General features: G+C 39.8%; 1 protein-coding gene across 2 annotated transcripts; it reads right to left on the bottom strand.

The window, feature by feature from the left end:
• Positions 1-364: 364 nt before the first annotated feature.
• Positions 365-19619, bottom strand: zyx (zyxin). Of its 2 annotated transcripts, none has more exons than XM_026926415.3 (10): positions 19265-19619; positions 10877-11114; positions 9412-9665; positions 5994-6089; positions 5237-5803; positions 4612-4759; positions 4091-4260; positions 3452-3630; positions 3179-3299; positions 365-2602 (listed from the first exon to the last, which is right to left on the bottom strand). In XM_026926415.3, the coding sequence occupies exons 2-10, from the start codon at positions 11106-11108 to the stop codon at positions 2489-2491; spliced, it is 1881 nt and encodes a 626-aa protein (XP_026782216.3). In that variant the 5' UTR covers positions 11109-11114; positions 19265-19619; the 3' UTR covers positions 365-2488. The 2 variants fall into 2 exon arrangements, with proteins under 2 accessions (XP_026782216.3, XP_053088089.1); XM_053232114.1 differs by lacking the exon at positions 19265-19619 and adding an exon at positions 18722-19235.
• Positions 19620-27259: the final 7640 nt, after the last annotated feature.

Genomic DNA, 27259 nt, shown 5'->3' with positions numbered 1-27259 from the left:
CAGGCCGTTTTAAAACAAATAAACACACACATGTGCATGCACATGCACATGCACATGCATGCACACACACACACACACACACACACACACACACACATCAGCACTCTGCTATCAGTGGAGTGTGAGCCTGGTGTGGAGTGATAGGGTGAGAAGACGCATCTATGACGTACCTCCATGTCACACACTGCGTGGGAGGGAGCACGTTTGATTGTCACTTGCCAACATACACATTTAAGAAATTCTAGAAATTACATCTCATTATAGCCACAGAAATGAGTGAATGTCTCTTGATCAAGAGTTATATTACACAAAGTAGACACTGGTCACTGAGACGACTTGGGGCTCAACAGAAAACCAAGACAAATTCAAATCAAGGATTTAAATTTAATCTCATTCCGTTACTTCCATCCTCCAAGGAACATGCTTAGAAATCAAGCAGAATGTCAAAGTGTTTTTTGTTTTAATTTTATAATACAGTACAAATGAGAGCTTGATTGCAAAAAAAAAAAAAAAAAAAAAAAAAATCATCAGACCGTAAACATACACACATTCACATATTACAAAGGAATTTAACTGCAGAATAAAGCGCTTGTATATATACTGTATATGTAGTAAATGAATAAAAAGAAAAAAAAACAAGTGGCACTATAATGGATGTCCATCACATACTGTAAACAGCAGCATCATGGTGATACTGACATGACAACAAAACATGATGGAGAAAATGTGAGTGCACAAACAAACAAACAAAAAATTATCGAATGCATTAGAAATCTAAAGGGGGGTAATTTAAATGACTGTACAGACAGCGGGAGACTGTTCACCTTTAATCCACCTGTGCAACACTGTGCAGGACATTCTTGTTAAAATCCAAGTGGGGTTTTACAATTAAACATGTGAAGAAGGCAGTGAGTGTAAAATACAAATTTAAGGAATGAAGCCTTCTTCATGTTTAACAATTTCAGCTAAACATTTAGAATTTAGTCCATTTCCAGAGTCAACTGAAATTTCCAAGGTAGCATTAGTATAACCGTCTCATGAAAAAGACCCTTTGATTTGTTCATTCAGTATAAAACTAGTAAATCATTTAAAGCATTTGTGCAAAAGAGTCTTGCCATTCTTCTGACAGAGTATTTCAACCCGTGACTAAGGCAGTATCCGAATTTGTTCCCTATCCACTGATACAGTACATTAAAGGGTGTCCCAAAAGTCTCCAAACCTCTAAAGCCAGTGGAGTGTGTAATACAGATTATCAATTTTCATACTTCTATATTTTTAGAGTTACAGTTCAGGTTCAGTAATATTTTGTTTGTGTAATGATACGTTTCTGTTACACTCAGAAGTAATTGTTGTGCAAATCCAGTCCGTTGTGTCCTTTTCTGCTGCTCCCTATATAATACTCTATATAATGACTTGTAAATGTGTGAGTGAAGGAGTGGTAAGTCAGTCTTGCTCCTGTACAAGTCTGACCAGCCAGCCAACTAACATAATTCTGAATACTTAATTCTAATTGTTAAACATCTCAAATGACCACTACTTATATAGTTATATTAGCTGTCAGACACGTAGGGTCATTTTTATACATGAATGTACCATGGAATGGAAACCATCAGGCTGTCACTGACTTAATACTATGCAATATTTCCATCCATCTATCATTCTTGGTATTACATTAGTAATTGGTAGTCAATTTTTGTGCTTTTTAAAAATGTTTTTATCATGCAGTCTTGTTAAATAAATCTTGCATGCAAGACAAACACAAACAAAGCTTTGTTCATAGACTAACCCATTATGCAACACATATAATTCCCTACCAGCCTTTATATGCATCTATGCAGCTGCAGGTCTAATTGGAAAGCAAATTTTCTAAAAGCGTTTTTTTTGCTCAGCTGCTCACTAGTTCGAATATTTCATATTTATTTAATACTACTATTCATAAGCAACACTAACTTTCCTTTAATCTTTAATCTTTTTGTTCCGGAGGCTGTGCTAAGCTTTACGAGAGTTGTTGTTCTGCCTGTGCAAAGCACGCTAGGAGTTGAAGAGTTGCATTGAACTAGAAATAAAGTCACATAGTTACACAATCTCATATCACATCCTAAAAAACCCTGTTCTCATTTGTTAAATTACATGACCTGTCAGAACACTGTATTCAAGCAACCACATGCTGAGATGGTGTGCTTGTGATTTTGCAGTAAACATCGATGAAGCTGTTTGAGAAAGGACCTGGAGAGAGGTGAAGAGGGTTTTTCTAAAGGACATGCATAAAAAAAAACCAACAACCAACAGAGCTGCTGTAGTTATTAAGTTCTGGGCTTGCTGATAAAGCTATGGAAAGGGACAGAAAAACAAGGCTCTATGACAAATAGTGGCAAAAGGAAAGAATTACAAAACTCACAAAAACAATGCATCAAATGCCTGGAATCAGAGCAGAGTCAATCTTTGATTTTAGGTTTGGTTTTTAATGAGTGACAGGAGTCTCCACCAATCACTTCATGGCCTGCTTGGCACGCTTTGTGTGGCACTTCATGCAGAGAATCTTCCCGTCCAATGGATAACAGCCGTCAGCATCTGCCTCTATAGAGAGCGGGCGGGCACAGTCCTGGGAGCAAGAAGAGAAACACGAGTGTACACCATTCTCTGTAACCCTTTACATTTCTTTAAAACCTTGTTTAAGAGCAATCTGTACTGAAAAGTACTGTTTTACACAAGACAACTATCTCAATTCCACATTTTGTGTAAATATATCAAACAAGACTGGCTTTTTAAATGCATTTCACTTGTAAGATGAGGATTACTTTTTAATCTTGAATAAATATGAAGAGAGTCCTTACAACCTTATATTCAGCTCTACTGTTCCACCACATTTTCTGACTGAATATCAAGTAATGTGCACTAGGCAACTGAAACTTTGGTCTAATGTTGATTTTAGTATTAAAAATATAAGAATGAACATTTATACTTGTTATAAGTACATTATTATTTTCCAGCATTGTATCTTGCTATTGTATTTATTGTAATTTTCCACACTGTATTGTTAATGTGTGTGAAGTGAAGCAGTGGGTTAGTGGATAAGAGTGTCCAAGAGTTAGGAGTATGAAAGCAGGGAGTGTCTGTTAAAGTGTACGAGGAGCTAAAGTTAGGTAGTTTGGTGCATTTTTATATTTTGTCCTCATACCTCACATCTGTAGCACTTAAGATGAAAGTTCTTCTCCAAGGCTACAACTCTGAGGGTTTCCTCACTGCCTGGGTCAGGAACAATTGGCTCATTGCAGCTCACGCACAGAGGAGAAAAACGTCTGTGATCCAGCAGCAGAGCAGAAGCCACATAAAGACAGAAACATTGTTTCATTCAATACATTTCATATTTTCTTGTATTACTGAAATACTCATCAAATCTACTGAGGAACTACAAGCGTCTTGCTCTGTCAGGTTGTGTGTAGTGGCTCACCGGTGGTAATCAGTGACACAGTAGGGGTTGTTGTTGTCATCAGTGATGAATGGAGAGCCCTCCAGTGTGCAGCTACAGGCAGTGCAGCGGAAACAGTGAGCATGGAAACACTGGCCCACTGCTTTCAGCACGCGATCCGTGATCCGCTCCCCACAGCGAGAACAAACTGCCAGAGAGTTCTGAACACACATACAGAAGACAAAAATATTTCATCTGTCCCCACTGATTTGGCACAAAAGTAAATTTCATGGTTTCTAGCATGCTGTAGAAAAGAAAATATACAGAAAACGTACATATCCTCTGGGCCTAAACAGGCTTGTGAGAGCTGAGGTAAACGGTGAGTTAAGCGCTATACAGACATGTATGCTAATTGTTTTAAAGTTGGTTTATGTGTTCCATATTCAGTGTTGTGTGTACAAAGACAGAATGGGTACACACTCCTTCTGATGAAGCTACACAACCTTTTACGTGTACAATGAGGTGACATGCACCATAAAGTGGCAATCTACAATAATGTGATTATGTCAAACTGGCCAGGCACCAATTACATATTCTGAAAAAATCCAATATTTGAAAAATGTCTTGCTCTATCACGCCCCCAGAGCTGCAGCATGAGTTAGTGTGAGTGTACTGACTCACCACATAGCACTCCTCGCACTCTGGCGTTCCATCACGGTCATAGAACTGCATTCCCTGCAGGGGGCGATGGCACGTCATGCAGCAGAAACAGTGCGAGTGGAAAAGTTTGTCCATCGCCCTGACTGCAGGCTGAGACCTGGACAGAGCCTCTCCACACTTTCCACACACCTCTGTACACACATGCAGGGATGGGGTAAAACAAAGGAAAAGACTAATCAATCCATTAAAGACATGAATGCACCAACACTGATAAAACACCACCACTAGACATATGCACACAATATGCGAGTGGACACTAGTGACTCGGCTGTGTTTTGTTATGTACAGAACTGTACCCGCATTTAATAATCATATTAGTGCAGATATTAGATGACAGTACATTCCATTAATATATTTCAACTATGTTCAATTCAGTGTGTGAAGGTGGAGAGGTTAGCTATTTCTGTCACCTATGTTCTGAGACCTCCTATTTGTATTAATGAGTGTATATGAAAAGGATGTGTGCAGGAGAGTGAGACTACCTGTAGGTGCAGAGGTGATAACTGGGGCACGGTTGTCCATGTCTTTAATGAAATCTTTGGTCATCCTTTCCAGCTCTTCAACTTCTCGCATTGAGAGAGGAACACCACCAGGGGGTGCACCTGCTCCAGGGGCTTTTGGCTGTGCTGCCTGAAGAGATAAGTAAAAGACCAACTGTTAAGAATGTTTGATGATCATGTGATCAGAAAACAAATTCATAACACAATCACCACATGCACCTTGCCAATTAAGGTTTTCAGTCATTGAGGTCTTTTTAATGCCTGTTAGTACATGCAATCGCGAACTGTGAAAAATAATTTATGTACAATAATAAATAGTTTATGTTTTTAATATGCATCTAAGTACTAAAATGACCTCTGGACAAGTCTGCACCTTTACATTTTTCTTCCCCAAAATCGCAGGATATAGGAATATTCATGAATGTCCAGCATCCCATATAGCTAGCCAGCTAGTTAAGTGCTAGTGCGTGCATTTGTCAGACAGAGTCATGATTTGCATTGTTATATTCTCAGAATAAAGTGATAAAGCCCCTCCAAACAGTTGCAAACCTTCAAATAGTAGATCAAAAATTCACTTTTTACACTACCTACTGCCAGAAAGACTCACCTTGGGTGGGGTTGGACTGGCCTTTGCGCTGCCATATGGTGATGCTGTGGAAGTGGGAGATGGTGCTGGTTTAGGCTGTGGAGAAGCTGGAGCTGGAGATGTTTTCTCCTGATTGACTGAAAGGGAGGCTTTGGCATTACTGACAGCTGGGGCAGGGGCGGGGACACTTGCTGGAGGTGGAGGAGGACCGGGTGGTGCTGCAGGTGGTGGAGGGAAAGAGATGTGAGAGGTGACTTTGGGGGCAAGGTTAACCCCTTGTGGAGCTGCAGAGCTCACGCTGTTTCCAGGTCTGGGGCTAAAATTAGAAGCAGGCTGGCTGGGAGTGAATGTGGTCTTTGGAGCAGCTGCAGGTCCTTTACCCAGAGGTGGTCCAGATGCTGGAGGAGAGGCTGTGCTTGTGCCACCTTGTCTCAGTGTGGTACGAGCACGTAGCTCTTCTGCCCAGGGGGCAGGTGGAGGGCGATCCTGCAGCTCTGGTGGGGGCAGGAAAGACAGGGAGGGTTTGGGGGCTGTGGGAGGAGGAGCAGGTGGCTTTGGGGTGGGCACTGATGACAGATGACTGGACACCTGGACCACAGACATGCAAATATAAGAATCAGGCATCAATTACAACAATGATCTGATTATGATATATGTTTTAATATAGTTTTTTTGCATTTTAATATATGTTACTTTATATTATCAAAATTAACCGGTTAAAAGCTACAAGTGAATGGTAATATTAAAAATATCAAAGGACATGTACATATCTTTGTACCTTTGGGTTGAAAGGTTTTCTTGTTTCCATTTCTGATAACATATCAGTTAGAGAGTCTAGCTGTCGGTCAAAACTAGTCTGCTTCTCCAACGATTTCTATCAAAGGAGGATGAATGGAAAAAAAAAACAGATGTGAAAAAGAGCACTTGATAACTACAGAAGAAACTGCACAGGAGAGATTGTAAGAATAACACCCCAGAGGGAGGTAGAGTGATAACGTATGCAAACTAAGAGGTAAGAAAATAGGCCTTTTGTGCAATGTCCGTCTAATTAACAGCCAATTAAACACATCTAATCAAATTACTAAAGAAAACAACAATAAAATGAAAAGAAACTGGTAATGACAAAAGCAAAATTAGATCCTAACGCTGAAAAAACACACTGCCATACAGAAGAATTTGACGTACTGCAGTTTGAGAGTAATTTACTCAATTAGTGAGGCCTGTTTGAATTACACCATATACACTCCAATGCATCAGATATGAAATTAAATGATGAGCACAAGGATAAAGTGCAAAAAATCAGCTTTAATTTGAAGGTTTTATAACCCAGTGTTTTTATAAATAATCTCAAAAAAGAGAACCCGTACAAACTGGATAAATTGGACTTACTCTTGAATAAAATTGTCTTTAGTATAAAGTTTTAGATCCTATGCAATTTAATGACTGAGATTCAGACATCACCAGGCTCCAAGTATTATTCCTGGTGTTACTCAATCCTTTAAGTGCAGCCACTTTCAGCTTCTGCTCGTTTTGGGGACTTTTTGCATTCATGTCTTGTCTTGAGTATGTGAAGATGGGGTGAAGGCTGGGTTAACTGGCCAGTCAATCACATCTGACTTCTTGTCCCTGACAAAAATAGTTGCGTTTGCTACATATTTTGGTTCTTACGTTCTGCTGCTAAATGAATACCACTTTCAGGTTTTTAGGGACTGGCTGGATATGAATAGGTGTTCAGTACACTTCAGAATTCACTCTGTGATCCAGATTGCTAGACATGCTCATGCTAGCCATTTGCCAAGATCATGAGCATTTTTTTCTCCTGACTTTCATTTCATAACTCTGTTACAGGTTAGTCTTCTTAGTCCTAGAAGTAGTTGTGCCAGGGTTTTTAAATACTGCTATATACACTCACCATCCACTTTAATAGGAACACCTGTACGCCTGCACATTTATGCAGTTGTCCATTCAGCCAATAATGTGGCAGCAGCGCAATGCATAAACTCATACAGATACAGGTCAAGCGCTTCAGTTAATGTTCACATCACACATGAGAATGGGAACGGCATTGGTCTTTGGTGCAGGATGGGCTGGTTTGAGTATTTCAGAAACTGCTGATCTTTTTGGATTTTCACACACACAACAGTTTACACCAAGTTCACACAGAATGGTGAGAAAAAAAAATTGAGTGAGTGACAGTTCTGTGGCCTTGCTGATGAGAGGTCAGAGGAAAATGGCCAGATAGTTTTGAGCTGCCAGGAAGGACACAGTAACTCAAATAAGCACTCTTTACAAGAATCTGGGGCTATCATGGGCACAGACTGACCCAAACTGGACAGTTGATGATTATTAAAAAAAAAAAAAAAAAAAAAAAAATCGCTTGGTCTTTTTCCAGTCTTCATCTGTCCAATTTCAGTGAGTCTGTGTCCATGTTAGCCTCAGATTCTGCTTCTTGGCTGATAGGAGTAGAATCTGATGTGGTCTTCTGCTGTTGTAGCCTATATACTTCAAGGTTTGATGTGCTGTGCATTCTGAGATGCTTTTCTGCTCACCACGGTTGTAAAGAAAGCTTATTTGAGTTACTATAGACTTCCAGGCAGCTAGAAACAATTTGGCCATTTTCCTCTGACCTTTTTTTTTTATCAACAAGGTGTTTCAGCCTGCAGACGCTCCTCACACAGACTTCTTTTTTTTTTTTGGCCCCATTCTGTGTAAACTCTAGAGACTGTTGTGTGTGAAAATCCCAGAAGATCAGCAGTTTCTGAAATACTCAATCCAGCCCTTCTGGCACCAACAACCATGCCACAGTTAACAGATCAAACTTTTTCCCCCATTCTGATATTTGATGTGAACATTAACTGAAGCTCTTGACCTGTATGAGTTTATGCATTGTGCTGCTGCCACATTATTGGCTGACTGGACAACTGAATAAATGTGCAGGCATACAGGTGTTCCTATTAAAGTGGACAGTGAGTGTATATCATGGAGATAATAAATGAAACACACACCCAGTAGATTATGTGCGTCCAAATAAGCCTGCTGCTGTTGAATGCAAATATATGTATTTGTATCATATACACGCATTTTGTGTGTGTGTGTGTGTGTGTGTTTGTATGTGTGTGTGTGATATGGGAGTCATTGTGATTTATTTATCTCAATGACTGCCTGCATTTCCGGCATACTTTTATGGACTCAAACGCAAACGTCATATCTATAATTAAAACAGGCTTAACCCAGGAAGGAACATATGATGCAGCAACAACAATTATACAAATGTCCAAGCTGCAGTGTTAAATCAGTATTATAATCTATTAAAGCCCCTGGCGACATATTTTCATAATTATTATTATTATTTTTTTTACTAATAGCTATCTGTGGCCAGCTGCAAAAGAAATAACATTTTTCAGTTGAAACACTTCTGAATGTCTTTTTTTCTATCGCTTTCTATTGGCCAATTTGAGTGGGATGGGACTATGGGTCAGGTCTACCAAAGTATCAGTCAGAATTAGCCATTATGGCAACTGCTTTAGCTCAACTACAGAAACTAAAGGAACTTCTTCCCTGCCTGTGTCACAATTAGCAAAACTGCATCTAGCAGCATTTTAGCATTTCATGTATACACACTGCTGTAGAAACATACAACGCCAGAAATACACCCAAACATCACGCAATGAAGTATGAAAACAAAAGCGCTGTGGCAGCTCAGTCCCATCATTCCTACCCACTTTTCTAGTGCTAGCACTTTGTGTGTTAATAATAGTTCTGTGCACCTCCATTAAGTGTTATGAGGTTGACTAACTATCGAGCCAGACTTCACAGACCATGCTGACGATTTTGGCATTTCTGCCTCTGGGTTTTTTTACAGTGTTTCTGGGGGCAGAGTGGTAGGGTTCATATTTAATTTAAAAAAAACCTTCCAGTTTAGACGACATACAGATAAACAGACACAGACTGTGGCACCGTGTTACACCTCTACAATCAGTATGTGATCTCAAATGCGACTATTTTGATCAAGCACAAAATAAAAATTTTGTAGCTTTTGACTTTAATTAAATTGTTGTTAGTGATATATATTTTTCAAATCTATCACTGGCAATGCTTATTAAACGACAGACATTAAGTATCAAGTAATTTTTAACAATTGAAAACATGTTGCCAGCGGCTTTAAGTCTGATGTCACATCAAGTCTGAGCTCTTACCTGAAGACTGGTGCCAGGCTCGGGGAGTGGAGGTGCAGGAGGGGGAGGGGGAGGAGGTGGAGGAGGAGCGGGAGAAGAATCTGAGGGCACGAAGCTCACATCTTCAGGAGGTGCTGGGAGGGGCAAGTCTTCTGCAACTGGGGGAGGGGGAGGGAATGCAGGGGGAGGGGCCTCAGATGCAGGGGGTGAGAGCTGACATTCTGGGGGAGGGGCTGGCAGCTCTGCGTCCAGTGGAGGAGGAGGGGGTGGAAAATCTGGCCAGGAGAGGCAGTGGAATGGTTTAGAAACATGCCAACATTAGCAATATCCAACCACCAAATAAATAAATGTAAAATAAATAAATAAATAAATTTCATCTTTACGGCCACATTCGTAATGCAATAGCGTAAATCCTGAGGAAAAAAAAACAACTGCTATTTAACCTAAAACTTTAAGAGCCAAGAGTGCAGTGTGTCCTCTCCACGTTAAAAGAAAACAAGTGATATTAACAGCTGGTTAAATGATTTTCATAGCCATGACACACTCGCCCCATTAATTAATTTCATACATTTAGTCATCTTTCTTTTCTAATTGGAAAATTAATATTCAGTACATCACATTACAAATTTGTTCTTCCTCACTACAAACGGATGCTTGGCTCATTGTAAAATTCATACACTGCGTTGTTTTTCAACTCAGTTTCTATCCTTTCCACTTTCACTGCTTTTCAGGTACATGTGTGAGGTCATGTGGAACAAATCGTCACTGGTCACAGCATATAACGGGGAGTAGGGATCCTCTGTTTTATATGATGGTTGCCTGAGTGCAAATGCTTCAGAATCGACAGAATTCTTGACTTGAACTGAGAAATGAACTTGATTTTAATATGATCTACTGAGCAGCTCTAGCTGATTTTGGTTTTACTTCCCATTCCAACACTGTGAAAACTTGTGTGGCCAACATTGTGGTCACCAGTGAACTTGGTGACCTGCTTTGAAATTAGGTGAATTGTGCTGAAATTAGTCTTAAAATTTAAACTTGTTCAAAGTCAAGAAAAAAAAGTTTCTCTGACAAGACTGATCTGATAAACAATGATCAAGAAGAGTTCCTTATTGCAGCAAGTTTAGCATGAACAGACAAGTCTGTATTCAGAAGACGGTGTCCATTTTCAACACACTAACCAAAGCCTGTTTACCAATTTACCCGAGACCTCAGACAACTCTTCCTAGGTCCTAAAGGTCCAGCACTTTAGAGAATGATCATACCTCTCACACATGTTCCTTGTTACCACAAGACCCATCCATATAGCTAGGAATTTATATTTATCTTTGATGCAAATTAAATGAGATTTGAATATGGAATTTGCTCCTAATTCTGTACAATCCATACCAGCATCCCATAATATCTGGCATATGCTATTTTCACCCAAAATAATGGAGTCCCTAAATGATGACAGAAATGAGCACATCTGAAACAGCTGTCTTACCATCACTAATGGATGAAGGAGGTGGTGGAATCTCTCCAACCCGGCCAACTGTAGCTATGCTTGCAAATGACGAGGAGAAGGTTGGAGACTGTGATTGGGTAGACTGTCCTTTGGGTCGAGGAGGGGCCACAGAGGCAAACTTTTTTGGCTGGTTGTAGAAAGAAGGCGTAGTGACTTGGAAAGACAGGGAAGAAGTTACCATAAAGGGCTTACTGCCATTGGAGTCCTCCATCTTGTTCTGTGTAAACAGGGAAAAAAATTATTGGTAAAGATTATTGGCTTTTCTTTTTCATAGCTTCAGCACACTCAAATTACTGAAAAAAATATTTCTGATTGTCAGTATGATAGAATAACACCAACAAAAAAGCCATTAGTAAGACCATTCCAAGTTGCGTTATAAGGTCAGCACTACACAATTTAAAAGGTAAAGTCTTCAGAGAGGGCAAAGCTCCTCCAGGCAGCATTTCTTGTTTATCCACTGAATGACTAAACTCATACTGACCTTGAGTCTGTTAGTAATAGCAGCAGTATAGCGGATAACTAATCTGAATATAGCGTGACTGCTGTATTTCATTTGCTCTTGGCTTTTCCCCTTGTTTATCTTTAGATGTCGTGATGGTTTCTTGGTTGTTTGACTTGTTTCTGTGGTTTCATTTCCAGTTTGTAACTTATCCATGAAGTCATTTCTCATCTGTTTATTTTATTTTTTTTATTTTTTTACAAATCATTAAAACAACAGGGATGAACTGAACTCTGACAAAAAAAATTGTGATTTACAATGTTTAACACTTAACCTACATGTGTTTCATATTAGCAAAACTTTTGATAGATTATTCTCAAATCTACAGCCAACTCTGTTATAAACAAGACACTGTTTTGATGTTTTATAAAATGTTTTGTGTTCATCCTCAGAGCAGCCTCAGACAGTGTAAACCTTTCAAATCACTCACTCTTTCTGAAATTTGGTTAACAATGGCAATGACACTTTGTGTATTCCTGCACTAAAGGTTTGATATGAGGAACAGACACAGGGAGAGAATTTATGGGTAAGCATAGCAAACAAAGATGTACAGATAAACAGAGGCTTGGCTATTATGTCTATCACATATAAGCACATCATTTGTGCTTTGTGACATGGCACATTATCATGCCGGAAGTAGCAATTATAAGATGGGGAAATTGTGGCCATAAAGGGATGCACATGGTTAGCAACAATACTCAGATAGGCTGTGGCATTCAAACAATGCTGGATTGGTATTAAGGGGCCCAATTTGTGCCAAGGAAACATTCCCCACACCATTACACCACCACCACCAGGCTGAGCTGTTGAGACAGGCAGGTTGGGTCCTGTACATCCTGTACATCAATACATCCTGTTGATGCCAAATTCTGACCCATCTGCATGTCACAGCAGAAATCATGATTCATCAGATCAGGCAATGTATTTTCAATCAATACTGGCTTACCTGGCCAAATTTTGGGGTGTTTTGGTTTGCATAAACCAGGCTATATCATGCTATGAAGCCAGGTGGTCCAAGTTTCTACAATGCTGCAACCATAAGGCAGTGGTCTTTTATGTTGTACTTAAATATTACATCATCCCTATTCCTGGAGACCTACCATCCTACTGAGCTTACTTCCAACACACCTGGTTCTAATGTTCAAACGCTGCTGTCAAAGGCTTCTGATTAACAAGATAAGCTCTGTGGGAAACCGCAAGCCTTTCTATCCAAACATTTTTAAATATTGACAGTGTCCTCACGCCACAAGTGGAGACTTCCAACATTATAAAAACCACCATATTTGTGTACAGAGATTCTTTCACTGAAAAAAAAAAAATATGCACAAACTGACCCTCTAACCATGGTTACACAATTTTTAAAAAATCCCTATGTTAATCTCATTTGCTTTTGTTACACCATTCTGACTGTCATTCTATGTTCCAAGTCTTTTACAATTCATTAGATGTGGTCATTTATTACAACTCAAGTGAAGATCCAATTTTAGGCAAACAGAAGACATACTGCTGCAGTGGTTGTTGATTCCCAGCATCAGCATGGCTCTGTGTCAAGCACTTCATGTTCTGGCATGAGAAAAACAGCAACATTTTCCAAAGGCATTTCTGAAATGCTGAGATCATGAAAACAAGGGGCAGAATTCTGCTCTGTCAGAGCTTAATATAGCAAACTCTGATATAAAAAGACATTTGAGTACAGAGATCGGTACAGCCTTTCAAAGTGCAGCAAATAAATAAATTTGTAAAAAAAAAACATACTGAAATCATTACTGAAACTTTCTCAGTGTATGAGAAAGCTCTTGGGAATTTTCTTGGATAATGTTTATTTTATTAACTGGCATTGGCCAGCTAATGTTAAAATGTTTAACACAATGCGTTCTTTTCCTTCAGGAAAACCTGTTAACATACACATGACTTGCACCCATTTTTGCAAGGACAAATTACCAGCAAGCTTACACAGCATGATGATTACCAATACACATCAGTACAACTCTTTGGTGATGTATACAGAAGAGTCTCAAAAAAGGTGAGCACAAAAAGTACAAATCACTAGCCCAAGCACCCAGGACAGGCCGATTTTTTTTCACTACCTTTTCATTCGTAGTTGCCCAGCGGACAAGTAGGTTCAACAAGCCTACTTCCCACTGACTTTTGCAGAACAAAAGTTTGCATTTGGTATGTATGTTTAAACGTAATGCACTTAATGCACGTAATGCACACTGAGACAAGCCTCAATGCTGTAATTATAGTGTGTGCTTCCAAATGTCACAACCTGCTGCAGTACACATTGCAGCCAAGGTGCAATCCGGATAATGGTTGAAGTGTTTTTCTTGTCACAGTGAAAGACGCTAGTCAGACCCAAATAATATTTTTACTTTCGATGCAAAAAGAGAACAATGCAGTTCATAGATAAAATACCAAAAAACTGGTGACTTATTATACAGGTCACAGAGACAATCTGGCATGCAAAATCTTTATCAGGAGGGACTATGGCTACCTCTTTTCCCTAGAAATTCATACAGTTGATTGCTTCCCTTAGTCTGTATTAATGAATAGGGTTGTAACAATGCAAATAATTGTACAATGTGCATCGTGGGAAGGTAATCTATTAATTAATTCTATGTGGGAATCAAGCATTCTGTTAATTATGAATCTAATGCAATTACATGGTTTGAACATCAGAGGTCCTAATCTATGAAATTAAAATACATATTTAGAGTGCACGCTGGGCCTGATAGTGCCGGATCACGATGACCAACACGCATTATATGTTATAGGATTACACAACCACGTTATAACTGCTAAAAAGAGCTCTTCAGTAGCCCCACACCACTGTGATCTGCGATGCCCAAGAAAGAGGTTGTAGAAATCTGGCATTTTAGCCGGTTAAAATGTCATCTCAGGCCCTGCTATGGAGCTCATTATGTTTCAATTTTCCCTGGGTCAGAAACTTTGCTTATTCAATCAAATTTTGGGGTGAATTTATAAATTTATTTATTTTTAAGATATGGTGAATCTGTAGGACATATTGTTTACAATATTAAATCTCTGTTCATAGCAATTTTTGATTTATTTAATTTTATACAGACAGAAATGAGTCTTTTCAGTCGTAATTTTTCTTCATTCAAATTTTGATCAAAATATTCTGAAAATTGAACTGAATGAAGCTAGTGAAGCTCGTATCATGAATCGAATCGTGACCTGAGTGTATTGTTAAATCCCTATTAATGAACTTTATTAAAAAGCTGGTCATATTTTATTACATTACCACATTTTAGACTATTCAATTAGGTTTTCAGGTAACCAAAACATGGGAAGCACACCAGAGCTTCCACTTGCTTTATGGACATAAATAGCCACCTACTTGACGCCTTTCAGAGTTAGCAATATGCACTGCATTCCCACAAGAGATAATCTTTAGTGTAAAAGCAAACAAACAAAATATATTTGTCACAGCAAAAAAGGATGTACACTATTCCTCCTCCAAAACGAACGTAGAAGCACAGATCAGCAGCTACCATACCATGCAATAGCTAGAGATATAATGAGCATTACTTTTTTTTTCTCTAAAGGCTATATTTTGACTAGCTGACTAAACTGAAATGCTGATGGTTACAAACCTGAAAGACCAACACAGACCAACACCTGCTTCCATGCTAGCAGACGTCTCCCTTGGCTTTAATACTGTTGTTGTAAAGATCAGACAAATAACGCCTTCTGCTATATTCTGCTTTTAACAGGAAAACTACCAGACAAGCATACTGTTCTTCTGTTGGCCACACAGGAAAATGTGCAAACTTTAAAAACATTTCAACTTTAGACAGACCTGACATCTAAAACGATGCCCATGTCTGTGCCGTGAATTAAAGATAATGTGTCTGAAACTCTGCTGGTTATTTATGCAAATTATGTAAGCAACCACTGCTGCTCAAATGGCCAAAAGGCAGCCTGCTGGTTTGGACCTCAGAGGTTTATTATGAAAACTCCCTGATTAGACTCACGATGATTCTCTTCCCTTTAATTCATCCACTGCTTTGATGTTTGGAACAATCATCATGTCTACACTTCTCTGTACTGCCTTCCAAACAGCCTCTGAAGCAAGCCATGTGGATGTGAAGAATTATAGTGTAGGTCAGAGACGAAGACTCTTTTTTTCCCCTCAGAGCTTTTGAATCATCGCTGCAACACAGATTCATGCACAGAACAACTTCAGTTTTTTTTTTTTTTTTTTTTTGCTCCTCAATTTGGAAAAAAAACCTAAATAGGTCAAAGCTGAAGGTTTTGATGAACTATTCACACAAGTCAGCCAATATGAGGGGTGAGCCAGTTCTTGACCACTAGAGAAGTTCTGCAAGCTCCATATCCATCATTAGCAAAATAATAGAGTTGCGAAGGCTAAATCAAGTCCATGTCACTAATGAGGAATCTAGGGATAACTCTATAGTTCTTCTGGGCACAGATTCCTTAGGTTTGCCTAACTTAAGCCACACCTCAAACTTAATAGCGAATATATAAGTGAAGACGTAATTATAGCATTCTTATCTTTTTTTCCTTTACCCTGTCTGAAACTCAATTATTGTGTTTGGCTGAAAATTGCATTAACAAAAGACATGAAAGATAATGATTGCAAATGTAAAACTTAAATGCTATACAAGAGGCTAAACTAGGCTATACCAGCTGCATTTAATTTTTGACCCAACGATGAGTGATTTCTTGCCTGGAAAATTTGTTAAATGTCATTAATAAACCACTGAAATGTCTGACATACCCTACATTTTGCACCTTATAGATGCAACACAATGTGTCACATACAATGAGTCTTTCATAAAAGTATCCAAACATGAATGAGCGTGGGGCATTGGTACTATTTTGAGAGCAATTCTGAGAAGCTGAATGAAAAGGTGCCCCTGCCCTGTCAAAAGAACTTCAGCATGATCCACAGGCTTTTTAAAAAAAGCGTTCTTTTGTGTGCATGCTGCACCCAGGCAAAGCCAGTTTCAGAGAAATTCTGACTTAACTGCAATCCAGTTCGTTACAACAGAAGTGTAAAGTTCCCTTTAACTAAACACAATGCTCCATTACTGATTGCGTTACACACCTCTAACTTCTCCATATGTTGTGTCTGATCGGCTGGCTGTGGTTTCATAAATCGCCTCACCCAGGAAGAATCTAGCCAGCTAATCTAACAGGCTAAGATGATTTGGATTAAAAGACATTGACATGTCACCATGAATGCCTGGTCAGTGCCAATAATGCAATGAATGTCACAAATTTGGAAAAAAAGGTTCATTGACCTAATGGAATGTTAGGTTTTGTGCGTGCAAGAGTGAATGAATGATTATAGGGTGTGGAAGCAGAAACAGCTTGTAATGTAAATGTTCCAAAAGACTTACATTGTCTCATATGAGCCTTTCCTTTCTTTAATGAATATTCCACACTTGTGGCTACTTTAGTCAATTACCCTGAAAATATTCCATTGTTCTGTATTTTGGTTTTGGATTTGTGTGGGTAATGGTCTACAACACGTCTCTGTTACTAAGGATGTCTAATATCTGGTATAAACTGTGAAACTGTAGAGATTGTGACATTTACTATCACTTCCATGTTTGTTAAGACTGATCCTCATGAGACTCTGTTAAGCAATATGGCATTTCTATGGCAAGTTTTAATTGTAATCATGTTTCAGAAAATAAAGTAAAATATATCTGCTCACTTATATTGGTATGACACAAGACAAAAGGCCATCTGTGCATTCTCATCTCACTTTGTTTGACAGGTGAGAGTCCACACCAGCTTAGTGTTGCTGCTGATGATGCACACTTTAAACTTTATAGAGTACACTTGTCTGTCTTTGGGAATGTGTGGCATCACAGCTGCTCAGTTTATGGGATTTTTGATGGCATCATTCCAGAGTACTCCACTAGAAATCTTGGAGACTCTCAGAGCCCAATCTTGTTGCCTTGCAGTTGTATTACAAATTGAAAAGAGGAACTTTCTACAAACGGTATCACATCAAGAAAAGGTAAAGTCTAACACAGAAACAGTTAACTAATTCTGGATGAATATTTGCATTGTATTCAGAGATTAAACCTCTTCCCCTACTCTTACCATGCTTCATTAGCAACAATGACAACAGGAGTCTTGTTTACTTCATCATGACGTCATCGTGAGCAAGAAGAAGACAACCTGGCAGCCGGCTGTTAATCACATTGCCGGTTTTTAAGTGACTAATCAATGTACCAGACAGTTTCCTACTCTAGAATAAAAAAAAAAAAACCCTACGTAGTAGCTGTTGGGAAATGCACTTATACTACAGGTCCCAGAGTCAGTGAGACGTTATCTGCGGAGTTTTCAGTGTGTACATACAGCAAATTCCTCGGTGTGGAATGTGCCTGAAATGAGCCATTAGAGCTGACCTGTAACAAAAAGCCACACAGTTAATAATGTCTACTCTCTCTCTTACTCTCTCTCAGGTCATCTAGTATGTGTTGGCGGCATTCTCACACACTACATTCATTTAATGAATAGGTTGGAGGAGATTGTTTGCAGTTATTCACCATACCACACAGCCTACACTCTCATCAGACTGGAGCCCCTGAGTGGAAGAGTAAACTCTGACTCAAATTCTGACTGATGGGAGCTAAATAAAGACTAAATTCAGAGAAGTAAACTGTTATCATTCGAAAGTCATTCCCACATTCATTCATTTTAAAAATGGTGAAATTACTGCATCAGTGACTTTTTCCCAGATAAGACTCTTGGTGAACAGTTTACTGAAGCTGAGGCAGAAGTTGAGGAGAGCAGAAACTGGCCTTATATGGATATCTCACTACTACTCAGCTAAAAGCAAAGTTCCCTGCCAACACAACAGCAAGACAGAAAAGCAGCAGTACTAGATACATGTTATAGCTTAAAAAATGTTTAAAAAAATCATTCTTCACTCTTCATACATTCTACGTGCTTTCTATTTTATTTATTTTTATTTTACCTCCTGGGAATTCGAGCTAACCTCAAGACAACAGTCCCTGCCCCACCCATCTTTACCTTTTCACCAGTGTACACGGTTTACTGGCTAAAAATAGCAGAATTATCGCTTGACAACCAAACCGAGTTTTTCTTCCTGACACACCAAACACCTCAGATAAAACAGTGAACGCTGGCTGAGGTATCTTTACAGGTACAGAGTTAGCAGACGATGCTACAAACAGCTTCATATATTTCCACATACAGCTTGCTAATACATGACAACGCGGACACCGGTAGCAGTTCAAGTGCTATAGAGATGACGGGATGCAAGACAGCTTTCAAAAATAACACAAGACACTTACTTCAGTTTTGTTTTCTGGAACAATACAGTTTAGCTAAGCAATGGTTTCGACCTGTTTCCCACGTCAAACTACACAAATGCCGAAATTCAGTTCCCTTGATTCCTTTAAAGCAAGCTGCTCCCCGAAGCTAACTCCACCCTTTGGGTCAGTGTGTGGTTATGTCAAGCGATCAGCTAGCATCACACAGGCTTGCCATTGCGTTTTCTTGGCCGCTCTTGAAGGTTCATCCACCTGGATATGTGTCTGTAGGAACTTTTCCTCAACAATGTACACTCACTTCCGGTTTAGCTTCCGCATTTTCCACAAATCCACAGTGCTCGCGCGCGCACTGATAACAGACGAAGACTGATAGTAACACTGGGGCTAGATCAGTGCTTCATATTCGGTGGGGGAAAAAAAACAGGATAAAGCAGTATAATAGCCCTGTCAAAATGGTATCAAATACATAATTTCAAGAAACCTATAAAGCATAATATTACCAAAAGTTCCAGTGATACAATAATGGGGAAAAGGCTGAGATTCTTAACATGGTTCTAAGCTTACCTCTTTGTCAGAGCAGGCTCTTTGAATGTCTCCTGGCCCAGAGATAAAAAGTTTTCCTTTTTAATGGTACCTCTCTCTCTCTCTCTCTCTCTCTCTCTCTCTCACACACACACACACACAGACACACACACAGTTCCTGTATTACTGTTATACCCTCCCCCTATTTGTGCAAAGGAATGACACCATCCCTCCAAACAAGTTCTTTCTCGCTCCCCTTCACCCCAGCCAGGTTTATTACAAGCCAAGCATTCTCTCTCTCTCTCTCTCTCTTGGCCTCACTTTTTCTCCCTCTCTTTTCCTCTCAGGATTCTTTAAACATTCTTCATTCGATGACATCAGCCCTGCCTGCCTTTCCTTGTAAGGGCAGAGTGAGTGAGAGAGCCAGAGAGAGTGAAAGATAAAGAAGGTTGGGGGTTGATTGGACACAGACAGAGCAAGGTTTGGCAGAAGAGAGGTTAGGAAGAATGTTGTACTTAAATCAACCCCGAAACAAAGATTATTTCTTTGAAATAATCACGCTTAATCAGACTACAACAATAGGGAACTTTTGTACAGGTCTTGTCAAGCCTAGTCTACTCCTCTGCTCATACTGCAAGCTCCAGCTCTAATGAGAAACACATGAGGTCATCCAAAATATAATAACATTTTTCTTATTAACCAAACATGGGCATCCACTTAAAGTAAGCTGAAACAGTGTGTTGCATTCGATTTATGTAAGGTTATAAAGTGAAGTTTAATAAAACATCAGTATTCTTTCCACTGCCTAGATTATCATGGAACCAGGCCAATTAAAACACAGATAAGGATGTGACATCACAATTGCCACAATTGTCAAGCCCAATTCCACCCATCCTGCAAATCTGCTACCTCTGCCTCACAATTCCTCAAGAGAGCTATTATGTTTTCAGGTGCTTTTGTCCTTACAGTCACCTGGAAAATATCTAATACTTGATCCTGTACAATTCTGATTCACAGACAGCCAGACTGATGGAATGGTCTGCTGCTTTTCAAAATCAACAACTCCTTAGAACTAAAGTTTAACTTGCTTTACTGTCTATGCAGGAAAAAGCAACAGCAGGGATTAGCCACTGGTGAACTCCTCACATAAAATATCTATCTACCAGTGTCACTTTCTTCTTCTTTTTTTAAACAAAAGAACATTTAGACTATCTTCAGCAAAATCTGCTCTTGGGGAACAAGGTCAGTGGTCAGGTTTCCCCTGAGATGGAGAGGTGGAGTGTTTGCAGCCAAACTGAAGATGACGCTCCCCAGCAGGAGGCCTTCTGGAGTGTTGCCAAAACCCGGCTCTGGAAACCCAGCCACCCCCTCTCCAACTATGACTCATTGTGTGCGCTCATACTGTATCTCTCAGCTTGATTCCCATTTCCTCATTCAGTGCATTCTAACTCAGAGGGAGGTGAGTGTGTCGCAGTGGTTCTTTTTCAGATTTCATCTGTCTCTGTCTTTCCCTGCTGGGAGCATTCATAATGCTCATGAACCGCCTTGTGTATGTACTGCTTTCCTATAGAGACATTCATGCATAGACTCATGCTCACTTTCAATGAGTTAGATTTGCTAACTCTGGCACATAGCTACATATATGATCACCCATAGCCAAATCACACACAGAAAGACCTTATGTTATCTATTTGATGTCTACCTAACTGCTCTCTGACATTCCCATATTTAGTTTAATTTAATGGAGGGCAATATATCCTTGCAATTCCTAGCTTGTCCACACGATGTCAGCCCAGAATTCTGCTTTTGTCCTAAACAGATTTAATTAAAACCAGTCCTAGAGGTCAACAGCACCATATGGTTTAGTGCTTCTCCTCCTCTGGTGTAACTGACACGTTCCAGGACATGACTTCAGGATTAAGAATTGAAAGAGGCCCCTGTAATGGTCTCGCCGTCCCATCCAGAGAGTATTTCAGATTCCCGCCCAATGGCTTCGTATTCAGAATCAGAATCAGAATCAGAATTAGCTTTATTCGCCTTTTTCAGTTGACGAAGGAAGAACAACCTCTGCTGGGCCTTTTTCACAATGGAGTCAATGTGAATGTCCCACTTCAGGTCCTGAGAGATGGTGGTGCCCAGGAACTTGAATGACTCCACTGCAGCCACAGTGCTGTCCATGACGGTGAGAAGGGGGAGAGCAGGGGGGTTTCTCCTGAAGTCCACTATCATCTCCACTGTTTTGAGCGTGTTCAGCTCCAGGTTGTTGTGACTGCACCAGACAGCCAGCCGCTCAACCTCTTGTCTGTAAGCAGACTCGTCGCCGTACTGAATGAGACCGATGACTGTAGTGTCATCTGCAAACTTCAGGAGTTTGACAGAGGGGTCCTTAGAGGTGCAGTCATTTGTGTAGAGGGAGAAAAGCAGTGGGGAGAGAACGCAGCCCTGAGGAGCTCCAGTGCTGATGGTGCGGGTGATGGATGTGAATTTTCCCAGCCTCACTAGCTGCTGCCTGTCTGTCAGGAAGCTGGTGATCCACTGACAGATGGAGGTGGGTACACAGAGCTGTGTCAGTTTATTTAGAAGGGTATCTGGGATGATGGTGTTGAAAGCGGAGCTGAAGTCCACAAACAGGATCCTTGCATAAGTCCCTGGTTTGTCCAGATGTTGGAGGATGTAGTGCAATCCCATATTGACTGCATCATCCACAGACCTGTTTGCTCGGTAAGCAAACTGCAGGGGGTCCAGCAAGGGTCCAGTAATGTCCTTCAAGTAGGCCAACACCAGCCTCTCAAATGACTTCATGACCACAGACGTTAAAGCAACAGGTCTGTAGTCATTTAGTCCTGTGATTTTTGGTTTCTTGGGTACAGGGATGATGGTGGAGCGTTTGAAGCAGGAGGGGACTTCGCACAGCTCCAGTGATCTGTTGAAGATCAATGTGAAGATGGATGATAGCTGGACAGCACAGGCTTTGAGGCAGGCTGGAGAGACACCGTCTGGGCCTTTGGCTTTCCTTATCTTCTGTTTCCTGAAGACTTTGCGTACATCATCTTCACAGATCTTAAGTACAGGCTGAGAAACAGTAGGGGGGAGCGACGGGGAGGGTGTTGATGGCTGTGTTGTGAGACGGTCAGAGCGGGTGTGAGGTGTCAGACCAGGCTTTTCAAACCTACAGTAGAACTCGTTCAGGGCTTCAGCCAGTTGTTGATTGGCCTCAGTGCTGGGGTATGGGGTCTTGTAGCTGGTGATGGCTTTCAGGCCTTTCCACACTGATGTAGAGTCATTACTGTGGCCCTGACCAGGACAAAGCAGTTAATGAGGGTGAATGAATGAATTAATGAATGAAGGGATGGAAAGTGGTGCAAGCAGAGTGTATATATGTAGAAGCAGTGCAGGAAATCTACTGATGTACAAATGAGCTCAAGGAAGTAGTGGACACATGGCACAGTCTGATACTGGGGGGTAGTCTGGTATGACTAACGTGGAATCCTAGATGAGCTGACAGGCAGTGAAGGGTAACAGGGAGAAAGAGAGAGAGAGAGAGAGAAAGAGAGCATATGAATTATGGAGGAAAGATGGGACCTCCCAAAGCATACTGTTTTAGTCTCTCTCTCTCTCTCTCTCTCTCTCTTTCACACACACACGCGCAAAAAGAAGAGACGTTGTCTGTGTATGTGTGCATGCAGATTTAGAAAAGGAAGTGGATGAAGTGTATGTGAAGGCCTTATTCATTCATTCATTCATTCATTCATCCAGTATCAGTGTGTTGTTTGTAGAAGTCTGATGATGTATATAGAGGATAGAGCATGTTCTTAATTTGTGTGTCTGTGTGTTCTGTAATGCAGCTATTAATACTGGTATATCAACTTTCTTCTTACCAGGAGTACATCTAAGATTTTTTTTGACGGAGGTGGCTGGTGTGGCACAGGAGGTGGCTCAGCAGAGCATATACATGCTGTACGTGGTGGGCTCATACAAATTTCCAGAGTTGCTCATGCAAGACGTGCCCCAAGACTGTACCAAAGCAAATGGCCAATAACTCCTTCATTCTGACATCAGAAGCCTCCCAAAAATTCCCAGAATCAACCCATGTGAGTTTTCAAACCAGGCTTGCTTAATCACTTCCCATTTAATTGACATTAAAGTGAATGTGTAAAATGAAAGTGGTACCTGGAAGTGGGGTGGGGCACCAGGATGATCTCTAGAATCTTCTTGCTAGGGTGTCTATGGCAGCCTATAGAACCGTCTGGTAAAAAGTTGTGAAATTTGGCACACTGATTGGGGATTACATCATATTAAGACCTGTCTAAACTTGCACAGAGTGGGGGAAAAAGGCCCAGATTGATGAGAAAAAACATAAATACCTTAGGTGTTTTTAAATTGCAAGAAAAAAAAAAAGGTCAGAGCAGTAGCAATCACGACTAAAGGTCAAAGTAGCAACAGACAACTCCACAGGTCACAGCAGTAGTGGCAGCTGCAGCCGCAATGCCACCCTGCTGCCCATTTGCTCATCTAGACCTTTATTACCATTATGAGTGAAACTACAAATCAATTCAATCCCATTGCCAAAAGTTATGGCTCTGCTTTCCTGTGATTGTTTAGGCAACAACTGTAGCGCGTCTGTGAATGTGTGGCTCACTGAGGCTGGGTACTTGGCCTACGAAAATTATTATTATTATTATTATTATTATTATTATTATTAATGGTCAAAACAAGGTATTTATGATAAAACACATTAAAGGGCAATGTAAGAAAAAACATCTTCCAGGTGATTTGGAAAATTGTGTGTTCACCTTAATCTCAGACATGTTCATTATTTGCAAGCTTTATTTATTTATTTATTTATTTATTTGTTTGTTTGTTTATTTATACATTTATACTGACAATGGCTGCATATTGCTGTTAAATAAATAATAGGGTTGAAAGGCCATTCTAATAATTTTCTTAATTTCTTTAAATTAATAATTTACTTTTAGATTATAATTTGGGTAGCATGACTTTATGTTCGAAGTGACCTTGTCAGTCAATTTCACAACTGAACTGTTCAATTTTACTCACTGAAAATAAAGAAAAAATAGGAGAACTTGGTTTTCTTTTTCCTGTGGTCTTCAAGAAATTCGGATGATACAATTTACTGTTGAACATATGACTTGTGGAATATTCCAAATATTTCATAGAGGTAAATGTGTTCAGGTAACAGGGTTGAGTGAATGAAGTGGGATGCAACTAAAATGAACATTTATTATAACCTAAAATGGATGACTCTTTAAGAAGGTTGTTTGAAGCATGAGCTTTTAATAATCATTAATGTGTTTTAATGATTACATATCAAGGTAAAGTCATAGTAGGCGGGGACAGACAAAATGCTATTTTCATAATGCTGTAAATGGATGTTTTAAGTTATATATGTGATATATGCATATAAGTTTGTGGAAAACACTACACCTATGTTTAATTTTTTTTTTTACTTTTACTTTACATTACATTACATATATATGTATTAAAATGAAAATGTATTCTCGAGTCCATTATATAGGATACCTCTGATTTCCAGCCTGCAGAGATTGCAGTCTTTTAGAGCCATGCTGTTATAGAAAATCAACACTTTCTGCCCAATCAGAATAGTTTTATTCTGCTTCATGCTGGGGCCGTGTCACACCATGTCTTTGATTGCTTTCTTATGACTGCATGTCCTGTCGTGCTCTATTCCTTTCTTCTTCTTCTTATTTACCAAAGAAATATTAGTAAGACAGCACTTTTTGTGCAGTAAACTGCACTGTCACTGTAGGGTGCAGTTTCTTTTTCCTCCTCCTTGTGCAGTGTGTGTGTGTGTGTGTGTGTGTGTGTGTGGCAATCGCATAGCTGCGTGCTTAATGCTGTGTGTAAGAAGTGGTGTTCATTATCAAACCATCCTTAGACGCAATTGTGTACAGTTTCAAGCAATGAATCAGCATTATGAATTGTGCCATTTCCTCTGCTTGACTGTCTGTAAGCTCCACATGACAGTAAAGACTGATTTATTTTCCAACAATGTAATATATTATTCGTATATTATTAATTTAATAACAATATAAAAATGGGCATGCAATAAAATCTTACTCAGTTTATGTACACCAAGCAAATATAACAAAGCTACAAAAACTATCATACTATAATCAGAATAATAACTGAGTAAGCAGTAAATTTTAACTGTCAGTCTTATTTGAATCATTTGAATAACAGACAATATTTGTTTACACTGAATTCCTTGTCTACACATGGGATTTATAGCCATGTCCATGCTGATTTATATATATATATATATATATATATATATATATATATATATATATATATATATATATATATATATGTATGTATGTGTGTATATGTATATACAGCTGTGTGTAGGAGATATGGAGGAAACATAGTACGAGTAATAAGAAGCAGAAAAAAGTGTTATAAACATGATGATAGAGTGAAAGAACAAGAAGAGGCAAGTGGGGAGGAAAGTGTGAGCTGGCACAAAGGAAAGTCCCTCAACAACACGCCAACACCTACTAATTACTGGATTTAAAGTCAGGGAGAGGTGGCTATGCATCTCTCATCCCAGAGATGCACCAGACCTCTGATTCTCCGCCTGCATCTCCTCTTCTGTCACCTTATAATATATCATCAAGCAATCATGTCCTACCCACACATAATAAAATGGTGTGGCAAATAGCATGTTGATCTGTGTTGCAAGGTTTCTGTGTTCTGTTGGTGTCAGGCCCTTTGGTGTCCTCTGTAGTGCAGCAGTGTATATATGATGGCTCCTCATTAGACTATATCCTGCTCTAGACCTATAAATGAAAATTCTGCACATTCAGCATTATGCACCTTTTGCTCATTACCACATGCTGCAGTGTGAAATAAATGAACAAACAAACAGTGAGAGAGCGAACCTGCTATATATAGGCGACACGCAGGGTGCCTCTTCACGATTGGGGAGATTACAGCTCCTCCAGCATGTCAGGCTATCTCTTTGTGTACATTTGGTATTAACCCTTGCTTTCTCATTCTGCTTTTTCTCTGCCATTTGTCATTATCTACCTTTTCTTCTCTAGCACTTTTCTCCTACTCTCCCTCTTGTTCCCTCTACACCTTATGCCTTTGCTTTCACTGAATACTAATTTCTCTGCCTCACCTCTGTTTAAAATGGCTCAAGGCCTGTCCTACTCCTTTTCTCCCACCCCCCCACCCACTTCCTCCTTCCCTCCTCATCTCTGTCCATCTGTCCATCTCTCTGTGTGTGTGAAGGAGGAATGATTACACCTCCTTCCATTCTTTCATCCTTTCGTCTCATTTTGTCTGCATCACTGCACAAATTTATAATGCAAGAGGAAGGGAATGTGATGGAGAGAGAGATAAGGATAAAGGGACAGATATGCAGATTACTAATCTACTTCTGTGTATATATGTGTGTGTGCCCCTAAGAGTGAGGACAAAGAGAGGACTAGAGAGCAGAAGCAGCAGGAAGGGGTGGGGTGTAAACAGAGAAGAAACACATAGAAAAGGTCCACACAGGAATACCCTCTAATGATCTTTCACTATTGGCTATGAGTGAGTGTGTGAACAAGAGCCAGAAGGGGAGGGGAGTCTGAAGGACAGACCAGAAAGGATAAAAAAAAAGCTGTGCTGCATTGTAAGTGTGTGTAAAGTGAGGGCAGATCGAGAGAGGGAGACAGAGACAGAGAAAAGAACTGAGAGACAGAATCACTGCATTTCAGCTCACTCACACAGCAGTGCACAGATGTGGTGAAAACAATGGAAACATAATACAGCACATACATGCCTGTGTAAGAGTGAGCGCACGCACACACACACTCACTCACACACACACACACACACACAGAGCTATATCAGCAATATCACAGTAGCTTCAGCCCCCTGCAAGCTCAAAAGACTCTAACTGCCTGTCATTTATATTTGTTAATATACTAATCCACTTCTACCACATTACATTCAGAATCAGAAGCCAATATATACAGCAGTCAAAATGTAACAATCAATAAGAAC

The sequence above is a fragment of the Pangasianodon hypophthalmus genome, chromosome 1 (genome assembly GCF_027358585.1).
Source record: "Pangasianodon hypophthalmus isolate fPanHyp1 chromosome 1, fPanHyp1.pri, whole genome shotgun sequence".
Classification (NCBI taxonomy): domain Eukaryota; kingdom Metazoa; phylum Chordata; class Actinopteri; order Siluriformes; family Pangasiidae; genus Pangasianodon; species Pangasianodon hypophthalmus.
This window is presented reverse-complemented; position numbering and strand designations above follow the sequence as displayed.

Bases quoted from the DNA above. Each gene is read 5' to 3' on its own strand.
- zyx (XM_026926415.3), bottom strand. From the start codon at position 11,108: ATGGAGGACTCCAATGGCAGTAAGCCCTTTATGGTAACTTCTTCCCTG. The intron at 5,804-5,993 runs GTACAAAGATAT...TCTGTGGTCCAG, and splicing joins GAAAACCTTTCAACCCAAAG to GTGTCCAGTCATCTGTCATC. The intron at 4,760-5,236 runs GTGAGTCTTTCT...TTATCTCTTCAG, and splicing joins CCAGTCCAACCCCACCCAAG to GCAGCACAGCCAAAAGCCCC.